Source organism: Notolepis coatsorum (genome assembly GCF_963971535.1).
Source record: "Notolepis coatsorum genome assembly, chromosome: 15".
Classification (NCBI taxonomy): Eukaryota; Metazoa; Chordata; class Actinopteri; order Aulopiformes; family Paralepididae; genus Notolepis; species Notolepis coatsorum.
The window spans coordinates 33845957-33866026 of NC_140179.1; the positions used below are offsets into that span (position 1 = coordinate 33845957).

General features: G+C 41.9%; 1 protein-coding gene across 1 annotated transcript in view; it reads left to right on the forward strand.

Annotated features, from left to right (window-relative positions):
• Window positions 1-4793: 4793 nt before the first annotated feature.
• mkrn1 (makorin, ring finger protein, 1) overlaps window positions 4794-20070 on the forward strand; it is a 107206-nt gene continuing 91929 nt past the window's right edge. Inside the window, exons 1-2 of the mRNA XM_084331168.1 lie at window positions 4794-4898; window positions 5982-6113. Coding sequence (XP_084187294.1) covers window positions 4816-4898; window positions 5982-6113 — 215 coding nt within the window. The 5' untranslated portion in view covers window positions 4794-4815. The remainder of the gene's footprint in view (window positions 4899-5981; window positions 6114-20070) is intronic.

Sequence of the window (20070 nt, forward strand, 5' to 3'; positions counted from 1 at the left end):
ACGGATATGTACAGAAGTTCAAGTTCAAGTTTCAAGTTTGTTTATTATTTGTCACAATAAAATACATGTACTTTACGGTAAAATGCTGGTTCTGTATGAGCCCCTAAGAGTGTGCTTCATACAGTAAAAAATTAAGTAAAAAAGTAAGTAAAAGAGGAATATACAATATACAATACAATATACAATCTAAAGTACAGCCTAAGTACAATCTAAGTACAGTGAGAAAAAACAGTAAACAGTGAGGTACAAATGCAGACAATGAGGTACAAAACGTTAGGGTATAAGGTGCAAATGCAAATGAGGTATGAATGTAGTGCAAATCTATAATGTAGTGTTAAAGTGTCTAAAGTGAGTGTTAATAAGGTGAGTGTTTGTGTGAGATATAGCTATAGTATCTACAGACATGTAAAATTACTATGTGCAGGTAAATACAGACAGATGTGGATATATATATATGTGGTGAGAATAAATATATATATATACACATGGTATTCCCCCTGTACCGTAATAAAGCTTCTTTCACTCGCTCGGCCAAACACACTCTTGTCAAGAGGACCATCCTCCCTATATGGCGACACCATCTATAGAATGGCATCCCAGTGTGCCCTCAGAAAACTCGACATACTCCATCATTCCGCCATCCGTTTTGCCACTATAGTGCACCCTTCACCACTCACCACTTTGACCTTTATAACCTGGTGGACTGGACATCTCTTCACACCAGAAGGCTTCTTCACTGGCTTCAAGTCATCTATAAAACCATACTTGGTAAAACACCTCTCTACCTCTCCTCCCTTCTGCACGTCTCCACTTCTAACTACAACCTATAAGGTCCAGCAACTTCATCAAACTCACCACCCCCAAAGCCTGCACGGTTTATGACTGCAACACCTTCCGATTTGCTGCTGCATCTAACTGGAACACCTTACAAAACACCCTTAAACTCACTGGCCTCACATCGCTCACTGCTTTTAAACCAAATCTGCAACAGATCATAACAGACTGTTGCACCTGCTGACTGCCTCCCAATCGCACGCATAGCCCTCAGACTCTTCTTCCTCCCCCTAAGCCCCCTCACCTACCTCCCTCCGTCTCCCCCCTTCCCTCAAAAGGCCTTTCCTTTTTGGTCAGGCTGCTTTTGTATAAGAATTTGTTCTTACTTGCTTGCCTTTGTAAATAAAAGTTAAATAAAAAATATATATACAGCATTTATTGTCTATATTTACGTTGTTCTACTATTACCCTTTCATTGCCTGTACCTTCCCCCGTGCTGCTATGATGCTCGAATTTACCCAAGGGGATCAATAAAGGAATATCTTATCTTATCTTAATCATGGCCTAAGTATGGCTGAAGCAAGACTAGTGTCTTCTCTCCTCCCCCTAAGCCCCCTCACCTACCTTTTAAATTATTTGAAAAACTTAAATTGCTCGGAATTGATGAGTCTCTGATATTTTATTCTAGATTTTCTCTCAGACAGAGAACAAGTGGTTAAAGTAGGTAATTTGTTCTCTAGTTCCAGGACCTTGAACACCGGGGCCCCCCAGGGCTGTGTTCTCTCTCCTCTGCTCTACTGTCTATACACTAATGACTGTGCCTCCCACTCTGATTCTGTCCGATTTTTTAAATATGCGGATGACACAACAGTAGTCGGACTAATTAAGAACGGGGATGAATCGGCCTATAGAGCTGAAGTCGATAGCTTTGCTGTATGGTGCAAGGAGAACGACCTGCTTTTGAACATCTCTAAGACAAAGGAAATTATAGTTGACTTCCGGCGCGGGGAGGCAGTCCACCCTCCTCTGTACATAAACGGCCAGCAGGTGGAGAGGGTGGACAGTTTCAAATTCCTCGGCATCACCATATGTGATAATTTAAAATGGGAAGTTAACACCAGCCTCATAATTAGCAAAGCCCACCAGAGGCTCCACTCCCTGCGCCAGCTTAAAAAGTTTGGTGTGTCCAGGGAGGCGATGCTCAGTTTTTATAGAGCCACTGTAGAGAGTGTCCTTACCTTCTCAATGACTGTGTGGTACAGAAACACCACGTCCATGATAGGGGACATTTAGAACTAACTGTACGCACAGCGTCAAAAATCATCGGCTGTGAGCTCCCCTCTGTGGCCTCCATTTATGCCACACAAATCCGGCGGAAAGGGGAAAAGGTGATCAGGGACCCTTCTCACCCTGCTTACGACCTCTTTAACCCCCTTCCCTCTGGCAGAAGACTCCAAAGTCTCAGGTGCAGGACATCCCGTTTTAAAAACAGTACATATCCCGAGGCTGTCCGTCACCTGAACTCGAGTACAAATGTACAGGCACTTTGCACAAGGGCTAGCACCATGCACTTTAAGGCAATATGCACTTTAAAACTGGAACACTGAGCAATTTATGTTAGGTACTGTAGCATTTTTTCTTTTTAATTGTTTGTGTAAAACTCTTTATTGTGGGGATTGTACTCTTGTGTTTTTATATTGTATTCTTGTGTTTTTATATTGTACTCTTGTGTTTTTATATTGTATTCTTGTGTTTTTATATTGTATGTTTTTAACATTGTCTGTACTGTACGTGGCACCAAGACAAATCCCAATCAACAGTGTTGAAATGACAATAAAGTTTCTATCTACCTCCCTGAGTCCCTCCTCCTCCTCCCCCTTTCTTCTCTCTCTCTCTCTCCCTCTGGTTCTCACTCTCCCTTTCTCTTTTCCCTCTCTCCCTTTCCTTCTCTCTCCCTTATTTATTGTCATTTTCCTTGTATACTATTGCAACTGTAATTTTTTTTTTTTCTTTTTTTTCTTTTTTTTTTTACTTTGACCAGTCAGCTGGTTCTTTTTGCGTTTATCGCTTTTTCTGGTCAAGTATGACCGACAGAAACAGGTTGAATGGGGGTATAGATGGGGGGAAAGACACTCTGAGAAGGTACGGCTTGTCCGGGAGTCGAACTCGCTACCCCAGATCCGTGACGCGCACGGTTGTCCCCGACGCCGAAATAGCGTTCGAGGTACGCGGTGAGCTACTGGAGCTCCCCTCTACTGTAATACATAACTTTGTTTTTGTGTCGCAGCGCCCCCCCCCCCACCTTCCCTCAAAAGGCCTTTGCTTTTTGGTCAGGCTGCTTTTGTATAAGAATGCTCGAATTTACCCAAGGGAATCAATAAAGGAATATCTTATCTCAATCATGGCCTAAGTATGGCTGAAGCAAGACTAGTGCTGCAGCCTCAGCAGATCCAGGTCCACTGTGGCATCAATAATATACATATGTTCAGGAATGACAACAGGTATTACTGTAACTAAAAAACACAGAAATTCAAAAAAAAAAAAAAAGTAAAACAACCATATAAGTGAAAAACATATTTTAAATGTTTTATTTGTAATGTTTGATTTAGATTCATATTTATTGACATTATACAGCACAAGTACAGTACAACTATACTTGTTGTCAAGTCATTGAATTTTATGAGAAATCTCATGATCCTGCTTGGTAAGTTTCATATAAACAAATAAAATTTGATTTTGATTATTTGATTATTTGAATGCAGTCTCTGGAAACATGTAAATAATAAGAAACGTGTACCATACATGATACATCATTATAATAACCAATTATTTGGTGATGTACATTTTAAAATGCTGACTTTTTTCTCCATCTCTTTAATAACTATTTGTTTTTTTGTAAATATTGTGAACCACCTCCAATGTACAGTTTCCCACCCCACCTACCCCCACCCCACACCCCACCTACCCAACCTCCTCCAATGTGCAGTTTCTTCCCCCTCAAATGTATATACTCTCTTTTTAGACTCATTTTTCTTTTTTTTACACATAAACAGTACTGTATATTTGTAGATCTGGTATGTCATAAATGTCTAGATGTAGCAGTACTGTCTACCTGTATGTCATATTTATGATGAATTGAAAATGATGTAAACAAGACGAAAGTCTTTCTCTGGTCTGCATCCCCTTAACAATTGTGTGTATTGAGCTGTACTGTATTGTACCCATTCTGCAATCTGTTAATACAATTTTCAATCAATCAATCAAATCTAAAAATTTCTCAAAACAAAAAGAGTAGGGTATATCTGCTGTGCCGCAGCCCCATACATAGGAGGGGCCTGTACTGTGCGTTGGGGGCCTGTACTGTGCGGTGCACTACTGCGCATGCGAGAAACAAAGTAACATATAATATAGGACACTAGACACATAAAGTAACATATGGAACATAAAGTAACATACGGAAAATAGGACCTAATGTCCAAAATATTTTTGTCTTAAACTGAATATCAATTGGATTAGGAGTAACCAAATAAAGCATTCAATGCAACCAATTGTCTATAGACTCGAATTTTTTTTATCTTAAACTGAATATCAATTGGATTACCAGCCCTGACTGTTACTCTAAGATTAACCTCTTCTGGATGAGGGCCTAAACTTAACCCTTAGACTAGATTAGAATTACTTTACTTTGTTTCTCGCATGCGCAGTAATGCACCGCACAGTACAGGCCCCCAACGCACAGTACAGGCCCCTCCTATGTATGGGGCTGCGGCACTGCAGTTTTATGCTATTGGAAGAAAAAAAAAAACGCTTTGGACATGGTGGTCAACCGCGCCTTCTAGCGGTGAGCGCGCGAGCTGCACCCGTGGCCTGAAGCGGTCAATAGGGGATATCTGCAGAGCCGCAAGCCCAATGTCTGGGCGGGGCTTCGGGGCTTGTACCTTGTGTGAGGCGGGGCTTGCGGCTCTGCAGATATACCCTACTCGAAGCGGTGGGTCCGCCTCGCCGGAAGATCCGGGTGCTCTGCGTTCAACATAAACAGCAATGGCGGAGGCAGCAGCAGCAGTAGCGTCTAGTACGACGGCTTCAGCGATAACAGGAGGCTGGACCAAACACGTAACCTGCAGGTAAGAACGAAGACAACAAGCCCGAAAAAAGACACCGTTATCTTCGAGACGTCGATATTGTTGTCTGTCGTTTTATGTCAAATAATAAAACGCCGTCGGGTCGACTGTCTGTCTGTCTGTGAGCTGGTTGTTGTTGACAGCTCCCAGCCATCATACTATGCTGAATTGAAAATGGGGGACCCTGATGTAAACAAGACTAAAGTCTTTCTCTGGTCTGCATCCCCTTAACAAGTGTGTGTATTGATCCGTACTGTATTGTACCCATTCTGCAATCTGTTAATAAAGTGTTCAATCAATCAATCAGTCTGGCGCTCAGCTGTGTGTTGTTTTGTTGTGATCAAGCCTGGCAGTGGGACCAGCTAACGCTACTTTCTCATTTCCCCTTATTCGCTTTTGGAATAAACAAGTGTTTACCGGCCATGTCCCTGTTTGTAAAACAAATGACTGTCTTGTTAAAACCAGAAACACCCACGGCCAATTATATCCCAACAAGCTAACGTTAAGCTAGTGATGATAACAGCTGGCAAAGTTCAAATTCAACATCACTTCCATTTCCCCCTGTTGGCCAGTGAAAAGAACCTGGGTCTGTGAGTTCACTTAAAAGCCGTTTGTTTGCACTGACCGACATCATTGTATTTCATTCACCTTTTAACCAGGTTAGACCCATCTGAGATTAAAATCTCTTTTCCTAGAGCGACCTGGCCCAGAATGCCAGCAGTACAGCAGTTTCATACAGTACATACACACACACACACACTGACACATTACAAACGGATCGGCTTTACTTTACAGTATAAGTGCAGGGAAGCCATGCAATCCTATTTAAATTAAAACAATTGCAAACATCCGTATCTTATGACTTTCGCCATAAATCATAAAGTCGCACACTATTATTATGTGTAGTTGAGAAGAGGCATGTGACTTTCACACTTTCTCTGGGACACACTTGAGTCTTTATCCCACTGAGCACAAATATCTGTGTGTTTCCTTGCTAAAAATCCAGCTAGCCCCTCTATTCCCGGAGCTGAGAAATCAAATTGCTCACCGTCCTTTCAATTGTCTTTTTAATTTTTTTATTTGCAGGTATTTCATGCATGGGCTTTGTAAAGAAGGGGACAGCTGTCGATATTCCCACGGTCTCACCAGCAGCGAACCTGCAGCCATGATTTGCAAGTTCTTTGAGAAAGGAAACTGTGTTTTTGGGGACCGTTGCAGGTAAAAACTACTCTCTTCAAATCCATTGTGTAGTTTCTGTTTACTCTGGCTGGAGACAGGAATAAGATGTCAGTCTAAATTCATTGTTTCTCATGATGTGTTTAGCCATACGATATGGTGTGTTTTTAAAATATTTGAAAACTGTCTACTTTGGCTTTTTCTACTGTATTGCCTTATGTCTTCTACTATTATTACCCTGCCTGTACCTCCCCTCCCCCATGCTGCTATGATGCCTGAATTTCCCCCAAGGGGATCAATAAAGAAATATCTTATCTTAATGCCACAACTCGTCAGCCAAGTTGGCATTTAAAGACTATTGCCACTTGATTACAATCGCCTGTGCTCCGTGGCCCAAAATGTCTGCAATTGAACTACTATGAATGTGGAATTTCATAAAGCTGATGTGTTGTCATGTGTGTGAGATGTCATGTGTGTGTGATGTCATGTGTGTGATGTCATGTGAGGAGTCCACACTGCAACGCAGACGGACCATATCAGACCATATCGGCCGATATATCGTGCACCACTACCTTCTAGCCATTACCCTCTTTTCTTTGGCAACGCTAACATCAGTACCGTGCCAGCAACTAACTAACGTTAGCTAGCTAGTAGTACTCACAAAATCACTATTCGATAGTCACTAGTAGGAACTAATGGAAAACTGCGACGTGTGAAACGACATGGCAAAGGTACAAGATGTTGTAAATGTCTTGTCTACCATGTAACAAGTCTCCTTCTTTCTTTTCTGTTCTCCCAGCTGTTAATGGACTGTTATGCTAGCTAGCTACCTGTACCCAGCATGCCGTTCAGCTTTGTAACAATTAATAGGGTTCCCTCTCAATACAGTACAGTGTAGTTGCCGGTAAAAACAAGGGAAAATAATATGTATTTTTTTAATAGACAAAACGATAATTGCCTAAACTATTTACATTTTTGTATTTAAAAAAAAATATATAATTTCACAATGATTCGAAAATGGAGGCCCATCTACTAGCTAGCAGCATCCCAGCGATATGGACAGTCCTTACATCCACACTTTCTTAGTTGGCTGATTTTAGCCCCTCGATGTGCAATTTAGACGTTTGCCCCCTCCCCCCTCGAAATGTGTTGTCCATGCTCAAACTATTGACATGCTAGTGCAACGGCTCAGTGTTACCAAGACGGGCTCAGAACAGAAGACATCCCTGTTACCGCCGGCCGCCTCTGACCGCGGGGGAACAAGGCCCTGTGAGCACAGAACTGTGGACCCCTCACATGACCAGCACGACGTCACAGCGGCTTTAAGGAACGCCACCACTGGCCTGGCAGAGGCTTGATGTGTTTCAGCAGCTTAGCGGTGTTGGTTACTAATATGCCGTTGGCTCAAAACCAGCTGACACTTCCTCACAGATGTACAATTCGTTGGTCGTTACTGCAGCTTAATCCAGAGTATCGTCCCACTAACGGCGGTTCCGTCGGCTGGCCTTCCTAAGAATGGTTGCCAAATGCTTTTCCACGCCCAAGGACGCCACTTCCTGGTGTTGTCGACATGTTTCAAGTTGTTTTATTCGTCACGTGTCGTGTACATTACATTGAAATGCTTGGTTCTGTATGAGCCCCCTAAGATTGTGCTTCATACAGTAAAACAAAGAATAAAGCACAAACACTATACAAAATATACAAACTAAAGTACAAAATGCTCAAATTTGGTAGAGATGTAGTGCAAATATTTTAGTAATAAATGTATGAAATATGGTGTGTTTAAAGTGAATGTCAAAGGTGAATGTTTAAAGTGAGTGTGTGCGATGAATGTAGAATGGATGGGTTAGTGTTGCATAGAGTCATTGAGCATCCTGATGGCCTGGGGATAGAAGCTCCTTTTGATTATCTCTGTACTGGCCATGAGATTCCGGTAGCGCTTGCCTGACCGCAGTTGTTTGGGTGGCTAGAGTCTTTGACTATTCTCTTAGCCTTGGCCCTGCAACGCCTGGTGTAAATGTCAACATGATGTTGACGTTTGTGTGCGCCCGTGCCGGCCACCCATGAGTCTAGTTAGCCTGCTAACTAAAACAGGAACCCTTAGCAACTCATACGGCTAGTATTGCATTGCTGTGTTCAAGTTTTCAAGTTTGCTTTTATTTGTCACGTATAAAGTACATGCATTACAGTGAGATGCTTGGTTCTGTATGAGCCCCCTGAGAATGTGCTTCATACAGTAAAAGAGGAATAAGTCCCAACACTATACATTATACAAACTAAATACAATGAGGTGCAAAAAAAAAGAATAGCTAAATGAGGTATGGATGTAGTGCAAATCTCTTTAATAAATAGATAAATATGATGTAGTGTTAAGGTGAGTGTTTGTTTAAAGTGAGTGTGTGGAGGTATGAGTATAGATGGATGGGTTGATGTTACATAGAGTAACTGTTGCATTGTTTGTGTTGCTTCTCAGTGAATTTCATTGCCCTCTTACTGTCAGCCTATCTGGCCGTAAGAATTCACATGTATTCGAATGATGTGATTGTTACTGCTTGTGATGTCCTTAGATCTTTTATTCGCTAATATGGATGATACGTTTGACTGTATTAGGCTATATGTTGGCAAATATTTTTGATCAGATTAGGCCTAATCCAAGACTATTGTTTTTATTTTCCCTTTTTAACGAAATTAGCTACTTTTGTGTCGTGTCACACAAGTCTTGGATATTTGGTCAAAATCCAGAAGTCTGGACTACTCGAAATAGGATGAACTCAAAAAAAGGGGTTCATCCTGGAACGCATAGGCCAGCAGATTAAGTCTAGACTCAGAGCGACAGACCTTGAGTTGAACCAGACACGAGAAGCCAGACATCGTCTGTGTGATACGTCTGCATTCAAGAGCATCCCCATAGTTACCGCGAAGACTGCTCCCATAGATCCGGCCTCCACGCAAGGAGGAAGAAAACGTCTTTTGTTGTTCTAGTTGTTTTAATAACTTACTCCCCCAGGGTAATGGATTTCTTTAGTTGACCGTATTGCCTCTATAGGAAATCAAATGGGCCCATTATAGTAAATGGGCCCATTATAGTATCTGGTGTCGTGTTGTTGTTTTCGTCGTCGGGGTGGATGATAAGTAGCATTCCTTCATCCATATGACGGGGAGATGCAGCGGGGAGGGTGACCTCTCTGGGGGCTTGCGGAGCCTCTATCAAACCCCCCCCAGGGAAAGGGCCCCTCTGTGGGGGTTTATTATGGATGAATTCCACTGGGGCCGTAGTAGCTATTGTAGTGCTCTCTCTCTGCAGCCCCCAGGCCAGACGGAGCGCACTGCAGCCTGCCCTGCATGGCGGTTGCATAACCCTGTGTGTGTGTCTCCTGCCCCCCCCTACCCGTCCCTCTCTGCCGCTGTTGCTGGGTTCATTCGGTTCATTCCGCCTTTCTGCTGCAGCGCTCTCTCTCTCTCTCTCTCTCTCTCTCTCACTCTTACTTATTTATGCGTATCGCTAGCCTAGAACCCCCCCTCCTCAAACCCCCCCCCCCCCCTGCTGTCATCTGTGTCCCAATGCTTGAGTGGGTTTCTGAGGGGACAAGTAGGGGCCCTGACTGACAGGCTGAGTTCCGGTGAAGCTTGGTGACACCGGCTGTTGGCGAGCGTTACTTGTGTTGTTTCGTAGCCGTGTGGAGTGGGCTTGTGTTTGTTGTTTTTCTTCTCCTACTGAGGCTGCAGTAATGGAGCGGCTGAGGCCACAACAACAACAACAACAAATGATGAAAGTGAACCTAGCTTCAATATAGGGATGCGGTCTGGTTTGGGTACCTGGAATTCGGTATCTGTACCCAATGGTACTCTTTTCTGGTACATAACACAAAAAACCCAATTTCAGTTGTAAAAAATTAAGTCCAAACTTCTCAATTTCAACATTGTTATTTATTTAGAACATTTTGTTATTTATTGTAACACACCTCACAAAATAAATCTCATGATCATGTATTATGTTTTTAAATATCAACATTATCTGGCCATCCTCTGTAAATATGATCAAACTCCTCTGACCAAAGACCCAAGAGACGGGACAGTAATATATATATATTTGTGGAAAAGGCTCCCTCTTGTCTAGTATATTACACTCTTATACTAAACATGTAAAGGTACCGAAACTTGGTGAATCGGTACTCGGTAGTACTGATGTAATCCGGTCGGTACCCTTAAACGTACAGAGTTTGGTACCCAACCCGAGACACGGCAAGGACAACACCGGTGTTACCGGTTACACCGGACATTTTACGAGGGGTGTGTGTTGCTTTTAATTTCCCTGACGTTTAACTGCGTGTGAAAAAAAAAAAAAAAAAAAACTGATTTAATAGAATATAAGTACGTTATTGATCCCGAGGGAAATTCAGCACCACAGATCGCTCACAACATTCAGGTAGTCAATTTTTTTTTTATAAAAGAGTACACATTCTAATATGTATATACAGTCCAAAAATAGACGTTGTCTATATATTGTATAAGTTGTCAAGCAGAAAAGAAGTGTTCAAAAGACTTAACATGCTCAGTAAAAACACTGTTTGCAGTAAGAACCATGGACTCTATTAACACATTCCTTGCCAGCCATTGTACCCAGTCTGCCAGTGCTATAAGTCTATGGAGTGGAGAACTAACGATTTGACAGCAACATGTAGCAGACACGATTGGTCACAGCTCCGTTCCCGTCAACGTTCATTTTGCTTAAAAACCTTATTTGAACAACACTAATGAGTTTAAACCTCATTGTATATATTAAATAAGACCTTCTACTAACTATATCAAAAGAAATAAAGATTCAACATGGGACCTAAGGACAAGAAAGCGATTGGAAAGAAACTCGGAGGAGACAGTACAACGGCGCAAGTTGTGACACGCTCTTCGAGGGATACAGCAGCCGCCAATACAACAGCACCGTTGTTGACTAGCCCCGTTGGGGAGACTGTAGCGGATAATATACCGGGCCCGACGACGACTTGCCCCGAGAGGGTGACAGCAGACGACAATATAACGGTAACGGCGGGGACAAACACAGTGAGAGAGAAAGCAGTGGAATTTGAGAAGAAAATATCCGTCAAATCCACCGTGTCTCCCAATGCTCCTACAACCTCAACTGATACAAGCAGGGAAGATACACAACCCGATTTCAAGTCTCTGACTACCCTGATAAAGGATCAGATGGACGCTTTCAAATTACACATCGATGCTAAAAAAGCGGCCGCGGAACAGGCCGGGCGAATTACTGCAGTGGAGAACACAGTGCTAGAAATTACATTGAAAGTCGAGGAGAACACGAAGACTGTTCACGATGGATTCACAGAGATAGCGGAGGAGATACAACAGGTGGAGAAAGCCATTCGGAAGAAAATACAAGACATCGAAGAGGAAGCAATGGAGAGGCGGCTCGAGACCGAACGTTACTACCGTAGAAATAATATCCGTATTGTGGGATTGGATGAATCAGTCAATTGCACAGACGACATATTTCCAACAGTGTTAGCAGGAATTCTAGGTAAACAGATCCTATCCACAGCGCCGTTAGTGGACCAGTGTTATAGAGTCTGTACACGGGACCTAAAAGGCAACAGGACGAGGGTTATCATTGCTACTCTGCGCAAGACAGAAATAAGAGACGCGATCATCAGAGGGGCACGCAAGCAATGGGGGAAACTGAAATATGGTGACAAACCAGTGTCTTTCTACGAGGATCTATGCAAGGAGGCCATTGCCCTACGTGTCCCCTACAAAGATGTGCTGCAGAGGCTATACAAGAGAAATCTTAAGCCAAGCCTTTGTTACCCAGCCCTTCTATCCATCTTGGGGGAAGATGGTAAAAGATTCGGATTACGCTCGCCTAATGTCGCAGATGAATACATGAAGCAACATGATACTGGTGCCCCGGGGCCGGTCGCACCATAGGCTTGTATCAGAAGACAAGCCTACTCATCGCTCTCTTTTTCTAATTTTTTTTTAATTATTTTTATTAGAATGACTTTACCACGGCTCAACTACAAAAGCAACAGCAGATATGCATGTTGGCAACACTGAGGCACAAAGTGTTTAATATGGAACGATAGGCACTATATTTATAGACTTCTGGTTTCTGAGGAGGCAATAATCCAGACATTGGGAACACTCTGGAATATTCTGGATTCTTCTCTCGACTACTCAGGGACACAATGGAATATGCTGGAAACCACTAATAGGTCATAACTCCTGGACAGGAAGAACATTCTGGAACATAACAGCAGTGTTTACGAATTTACAAGGGTATTCTACAACTTTCTAGAATACACTGTACTCATACAATGAAGGCCTGTAATTTTAACATCCGGTATTATGCAACCAGTGATGGAAGTTCAATAAGGTTTTAAAAACATCATCCTCATCTAAAGGTATAAGCATGACAAGGTTATTCTAATATTTTAAGCAATTACTCCACTGCTTTAGGGATTTGCATAATTTAGCTCTAAAAATAATTTTTTTTCTGTGGAGTTTTATTCTATTTTTTTTGTATTTTTTTTGTATTTTTCTTCACTCTTTTCTTTTTTCTGATGGTTCCAACATAAGTTAGTAGAAGGTTCAAATGAATATCAATGGAGGTATATTTTTCATTTTTCACACTATTGTTATTACATTAATGGGAAGGCGCAGACCAAAAGTGACATTCTATTGAATCCTATGGCAATTAGCATAGGAAGATTAGGGTTAGAAAGCTCATTTTGGGCAACCCGTGGCTTAAGGGAGGGAGTCATACGTGTAGGATGTGTCTATGGAACACAGTCCTGTACGACTCTCGGAGGGAGGGGGAATTAGGGGATTATTTTTATATATGTATGTTTTTAAGCTCGGCTCTCAATGGGACCTCAATAGTTGGATGTATATCTATTGTAGCTTTGCACTCCAGAAGCATTACCAACAACTACACAACAACATGTATAGATTATGGCTAGTTTGAATATAATGATTTGGAATACTGGGGGAATAAATAATCAACACAAACGCAAAAGCGTGCTCACACTGATGAAAAACGGACGGGTTGACGTGGCTCTGCTAAGCGAAACGCACATTTTAGGGAAAGACATAGCTACGTTAGCGGACAACACATATCATAACATTAGTCACTCTTCCTTTGGAACGAGAACTCGTGGAGTTGCCATAGTCGTTAGACGGAAGTTGAATATTGAATTGAAGGGAGTATGGTCTGATGCAGATGGTCGGATAACTATAGCTAAGATTGTACACAAGAACAGGAAAATAGCGTTGGTAGCGGTATACGCCCCAAATTTGTACGAAGCTAATTTCTTCACTACACTTACCAGAACAATGTTAGACCTTCCCGAATACTCATTTATAATTGGTGCGGATTTTAATGCCATTTGGGATTCAGGGATGGATAAATCTTACCCCTCCTTTTCCAACGAACAAAAAAATTCATCTAATTCATTAAAGGATTGGTCGAAGATTACAGGTGTAAATGACTTATGGCGATCACTCAACCCCACAACCCGGAAGTACTCTTGTTGATCTGCGAGACATAACACATTATCCAGAATAGATTATGTTTTTGCATCCCGAGACTATTTGATAACTATGATGTGGAAATGATACCCAATGCATTATCAGATCACTGTTATTTACTCCTAAAAGGAACATTTGGTATACTATCATCCCGAGCCCCAAGATGGCGAGTTAACACGATGCTGCTTAATAACAAGGAATTCATTACACAATTCAAAGAAGCTCTTTCAGTATTCCTACTGGTGAATGCGAATTCGGTGCAGGACCCCAGAATATTATGGATGTCGGTAAAGGGAATGATCAAGGATTTCACTGATAGCTTTTCCTCCAAAATACGCAAGAATCGATGCTCAAAACTGGCTGAACTGGAAACGCTTTACTCAACGTTATTTACTTCTTTACAATACAACGACTCGGTTCGACTGGAAACTCAAGTTAATGTACTAAAAAAAAAGATTAACCCCATATACAAACAACAATCTGAAATACATAGCACAAGACAACAGCTGTACTCTCAAGGTTCTAAACCAAGTCACCTATTAGCTATGCGATTAAGAGTTAATGCAAAATTTGCAGATATAACTACCATTAAAGCACAACAAGGACTTGTTACAGACCCTAAAAAAATAAACGCGACATTCAAAGAATTCTACTCCAACTTATATAAATCAGAAACCACCTTCGATCAAAACAAAATGGACATATCTTAATCAAATTAACCTCCCTAAACTTTCAGAGGATGACGCTAAACAGTTCGAAACACCGATCACACTAGAGGAACTCAGGAAGGCCATATCCGAAATGCAAAGTGGTAAGGCTCCTGGAAGAGACGGTATCCCACCAGAAATGTACCTCTTGTTGGGACATAATTGGACCCCTATTACTTAATATGATTTTATACTCAGTCAAGGAGGAGAACTTCCATAAGAACGACAATATTGCACTCATAACAGTCCTCCTTAAAAAAGACAAAGACCCCACCGAGTGCGGTAGTTATAGACCCTTAAGCCTCCTCGGAACCGATATCAAACTGTACTCTTAAGGTATTAGCCATCAGACTTCAAAAGCATATGACGTCTTTAGTTCATCCGGATCAAACTGGCTTCATAAGAGGCCGCTTGATCACTGATAACATAAGACGATTACTACACGTACTAGATGCTAACAAGGACGACACCACACCTAAGGCGATGCTGTCCCTGGATGCAATGAAATCTTTTGACAGGTTGGAATGGTCGTATCTATGGGCAGTATTAGAAAGGATGGGGTTAGGAAAAGGATTCATTGATATGATTAAAGTATTATACAAAGACCCATCGGCCATGATTACAACAGGTATAATCACCTCCGAAATCTTTCCGGTATCACGCTCCTCTAGACAGGGTTGCCCTCTTAGTCCCGGACTATTCGATTTATCATTAGAGCCTTTAGCACAATATATAAGACAATCCCAATCCATAGAACCAATCGTAATCAAGGGCACACAACATAAAATTAGTTTATATGCGGACGACGTAATACTGTTCAGGCAAAACCCCAACACCGCATTGCCTCATCTTCTCAAGTTGATTGAGGACTTTGGCGATTTATCGGGATTTAATATAAATTGGCCGAAGTCGGCTTTCCTTCCACTTAAAGGGGAACTCCAACATTTTGGGAAATTAGCTTATTTAACATCTTCCCTGGAGTTAGACAAGAAGATACATACCTTTTTTGTCTCTGCGCGTGCATTTAGCTTTGGGAATAGACGCTCCGTTAGCATAGCTTAGCTTCATCACTGGAAGTGAGGCAGATCCGTAGCCTTACAGTGCCTTACAGTTAGAGCTGCCGCGGTATTGATGTTTTCCTTACCGCACGGATTTGCAAAATATTTCCTACCGCCGCGGTTATTACCGCACGCACACAAAAAAAAAGTTTGAATGCATTTTTTTTTAGTAGTAGTCTACTTTTTATAGCATATAGCCTGCCTCTAGTCTAAATGTCGATCTTTAGAGGATGACTTTGCAGCATGAATATTGTTTGGGATTCGGCAAGCACGCATTAGTTATTGAAAGTGAAACACTGATTCGAAGTTTCCCCTCTGGTCGTGCGCCGTTCACTCGGTGTCGTGGGCAGGGGTGGTTACCCCCCCGACCCTTTCTTATTATTATTACTATAAAGTTACTACTTTATAATAAAGGCATTCGTTTTGTGGCATTACCATTATATAGTTATACGTTCAATAACATCAGCGTATTTACCGGACCATCTCAGTTCCTTTCTTTGCTCAGAGCGTGCTGAGTTGTCCCATTCTGCGGTCTGTTAATAAAGTTTTCAATCAGACAAGTGTATAGAACGAAGGGCTTTTATTATAACATTCATTGCAGACAGTAAAATCATTATGTCTCGTTTAGTACTCCTGAGGAGCGATGGTAGTCCACTCCGGCGGGGAGTTAAAGCTAACGTTATTAGCCGTATTGTGATGAGCTCTGATCAATGGCTGACATTCAGGATGTAAAAAACTGCAGGACGCTCCCAACGTGTGACGCGTCTCTCTTCTGACCAATCAGTGGTCTGCAATGTTTCACGTGACTTTTCTGGTACCCAATAGGGTCGCTTGGAACCTCGATAGAGGAGTAGGGTATATCTGCAGAGCCGCAAGCCCAACGAGAGGAGGGTACTTCATTATTATTATTATAAAAAACAGCGGTGATGCGGTATTCAGCCTACTCTGCGGTGGCCGTGATGTAACAGCGATACCGCGGTAATCGCGGCAGCTCTACTTACAGTGTATAGTTTGATTGATTGATTGAAAAGTTTATTAACAGATTGCAGAATACACTCCAAATACAACTCCAAAACGTTCATGTAAACATGTTGTGACCTGTGTATTCACCACATGAAGAAATAAAAAATAATTGAATTAGACAATTACGTTTTATAAGCAAATATACTCTGAACTATTTTTTTGACCAACCACTACTCTATGAGCGCAGCCAGTGATTTCAACGTGACGCCGTGTGTGTTTACATTCTCATTCATTCAAAAGATCCAAACCGATTGAAGTTTATGGATACCATGACTTGAAATCCTCTTACCTTGACGATTAAAAGCCTCCCCAATTTAGAAAACAGTAATCCAATGGCTGGTATTGTTATATACCGGACGCTCTGAGCTAACCGGAGCTAACACAGACCAGGATCGCAAAGCATAATATAATGACTTCCTTTCTGGGGTTGTCAAAATAAAAGTGCGACGTTTATAGCAGCGGAAAACGTTTATTTTGTACATTATCTAACGTTAACACGAACCTAAACTAACGTTACAACTAACCTAAAGTTAGTTTAGGTTTGTGTTAACATCTCTGCTGTTGATAACGCTAGCCAAGTTATTATACACACAGATACACAGTGGGCCAGTGACTTTGGTGTAGGGGTGTAACAATGCATCGATCCTAAGGGGGAAATTCAACTGCATCGATTTGAACATGTTAGAATAGATTATCGCAATTTTAATGTGTACACGTTGTTATTGTCATGTCCGTTACAGCCAACACACCGACATACGCTACTGCATCAACGTTATGATTAACAAAGCAAGGCATTCGTTTTGTTGCATTAACGTTATATTACTATTGCTATCGATAAATCTAGGTGTTCTAAAATCTATTGCTATTGGTAAGAGAGAGACTATAATAAGTTAGTGTCTCGGAAAACGAGAGCCCTGATCGCAATGGCGGAGTTTCAGGAAGTAAACAAGCAAAATGAGAGCTTCCGATTGGTCATGGAAATGACCAGTCACTTCACTCTACTGTGATTGGACCGTTGGCTTGAGTGCAATGTGGGACTTGTAGTTTTTTAACGATTCTCAGTGGAGAAATAAAAAGTACGACCGAGGCTGTAATCTGCACTCGCACACCGTGCGCGTAATTGAGTTTTGAGGTTCGCACATGTTACGAACTGGCTCAAGCTCGCAACAAGAATACATAGGGAGACACAGGCACAATTTAAGAAATAACAAAGAATTTATTGTCAGTAATATAAAGGAGCAGCCAATATATATGAGTATCAGTGTGTCAGCAGTGTGTGGATGAGTGTATGTGCACCATGAATGTGTAGGTGTAAAAGCAAAGAAAAGCAACCAAAACAAATTAACCAAAAGTAACAGCCAAATGACCAAATAATCAACAAACGGCAACCAGACAAACAAAGAACCAAAAACAAATGGGGAGTTCGCCAGAGATCAGAGGCAGCCTCTCTGATATCCTGCTGGGACACACCGGCCCAGGTGTGCCCCAATTAGCTGACGAGCCTTCCCCAGCTCTGCTCTGCCAGCCAGAGCAGAGGAAGACAACACAATGTGGGGGAGGGTCGTCACACACACACATATTTTTAGGGGCATATGTGAGCAATATGGTCACACTGTAGAGCCCTGTGAAGCCAGTCTGATCAGGATGAACTAAAGACGTCATATGCTTTTGAAGTCTGATGGCTAATACCTTGGAATAAAGCTTGATATCGGTTCCGAGGAGGCTCAAGGGTCTATAACTACCGCAATCGTGGGGTCTTTTTTAAGGAGGACTGTTATGAGTGCAATATTGTCGATCTTATGGAAATTCCCCTCCTTGATTGAGTATAAAATCATATTAAGTAATAGGGGTCCAATTACATCCCAGCATGAGAGGTACATTTCTGGTGGGATACCGTCCCTTCCAGGAGCCTTACCAATTTGCATTTCAGATATAGCCTCCCTAAGTTCATCTAGTGTGATGGGTGTTTCTAACTGTTTAGCGTCATCCTCTGATAGTTTAGGTAGGATAATTTGATTAAGATATATATCCATTTTGTTTTGATCGAAGGCCATTTCTGATTTGTACAAGTTGGAGTAAAACCTTTTGAATGTCTCATTGATTTTCTTAGGGTCTGTAACAAGTCCTTGCTGGGCCTTAACACTTTCTCTGCCAAGGACGCCTAAACTCGTCATTCCCCGCCATGCTCATTCTGCCAATGACGCCGTAACACGTCATTGAGATCAATATTTAAAAAATCTGTGATCGCAATCATATTTCTCCCCCGGAGACTTGAGATCTACTGTTGATCCCCTCTCAACTCTCCAGCGGTTCAAGAGCCCAAACCGGAAACGGAAACTGGTGCTCATTCCAATTCGGTCCGATCACTCGCTAATAGTCCCGGGACTCGAGCTAGACACAATGGATAGCAATCCGTTACCAATAACTCGATGAACAACATGATTTGGACGTGTATATACTATTATACAACCTGGAGATGGATCGCATATTTCAACATCCCATAATAGGAATATTTTTGCTCATCGCCCAACGCTACGAGGAAGCTACGGTGAGTTTCAGTTTTTTTTTTTATCGTGTTCGATACAAACTGCTCTAATGATCATATCACCCACACTAGATGAATCATCTAACGTTGGCCACGGAATTATAAACGACCCCCCCCCCCCCCATCCGGTCAACATCAGATGATAAGTAGTAACTTCTAGAAGCACATCCATTTGAAATTTATCTCGCGCCGATCGCTATCAAACTGTATACAATCATCAATATAATGCATTTAGGGCTATAAATCACGTTCTGCAGAAAACGATAAAAACATACTTGTACTTTAGACCGTATTTTAGTATGAATATGTGAATGAAAAAGTATAACGTTGCTACACCCTGAACAATAGATAATTTATGTTGAATGGGCCATAGTAATGTCAATTTAGCAATACAATTTAAAAAGTTATAGCCCTGCAAAGAAGGGGAACTTCTCCATAGACAAATAGAGCTGGCAGAGGATGGTATAATGATGTACATAAGCCTGGCGAAGAAAGTGTTAATAGTAGGGATGCACCGAAATTTCGGCCACCAAAGGTTTTCGGCCGGAAATGGCCAAAAATGGCCTTTCGGCTTTTGGCCGAAAGAGTTTTTTCACCGAAACAGAAACAACCTGTAACCTAACGTGTGTTGTTGTGATGATGTCATCAAAACGCGGATTCAGTCATTACATGCGCGCTGTGAGCTCTTCAGTCCTGCGTGATACTCCTCTTGGGACTCGGTCGCGCTGTTTCTATGTAAACTCTGCGCGCAACGAGTCCAATAAATGCGTCTTTAACATGCTTTATCCTTATTTACTATATGCCCGTCGCGGTTAATCACTGAGTGATCTAATATGCATATTATTCAGAGCGAGAGGGGGAGGGATTGTGTTTCTCACATTGACGCTGTCTGTCGCGCGTCTACTGTGCCAAAGTCAAGAGGGCACGTTCATCTGGGGACTAGAAAGGTGCGCTCAGTAGAGCACAGATGTCCGCCTCTCTCTCTCTGATTGATTGAAAACTTTATTAACAGATTGCAGAATGGGTACAATACAGTACAGATCAATACACACAATTGTTAAGGGGATGCAGACCAGAGTGACTTTCGTCTTGTTTACATCAGGGTCCCCCATTTTCAATTA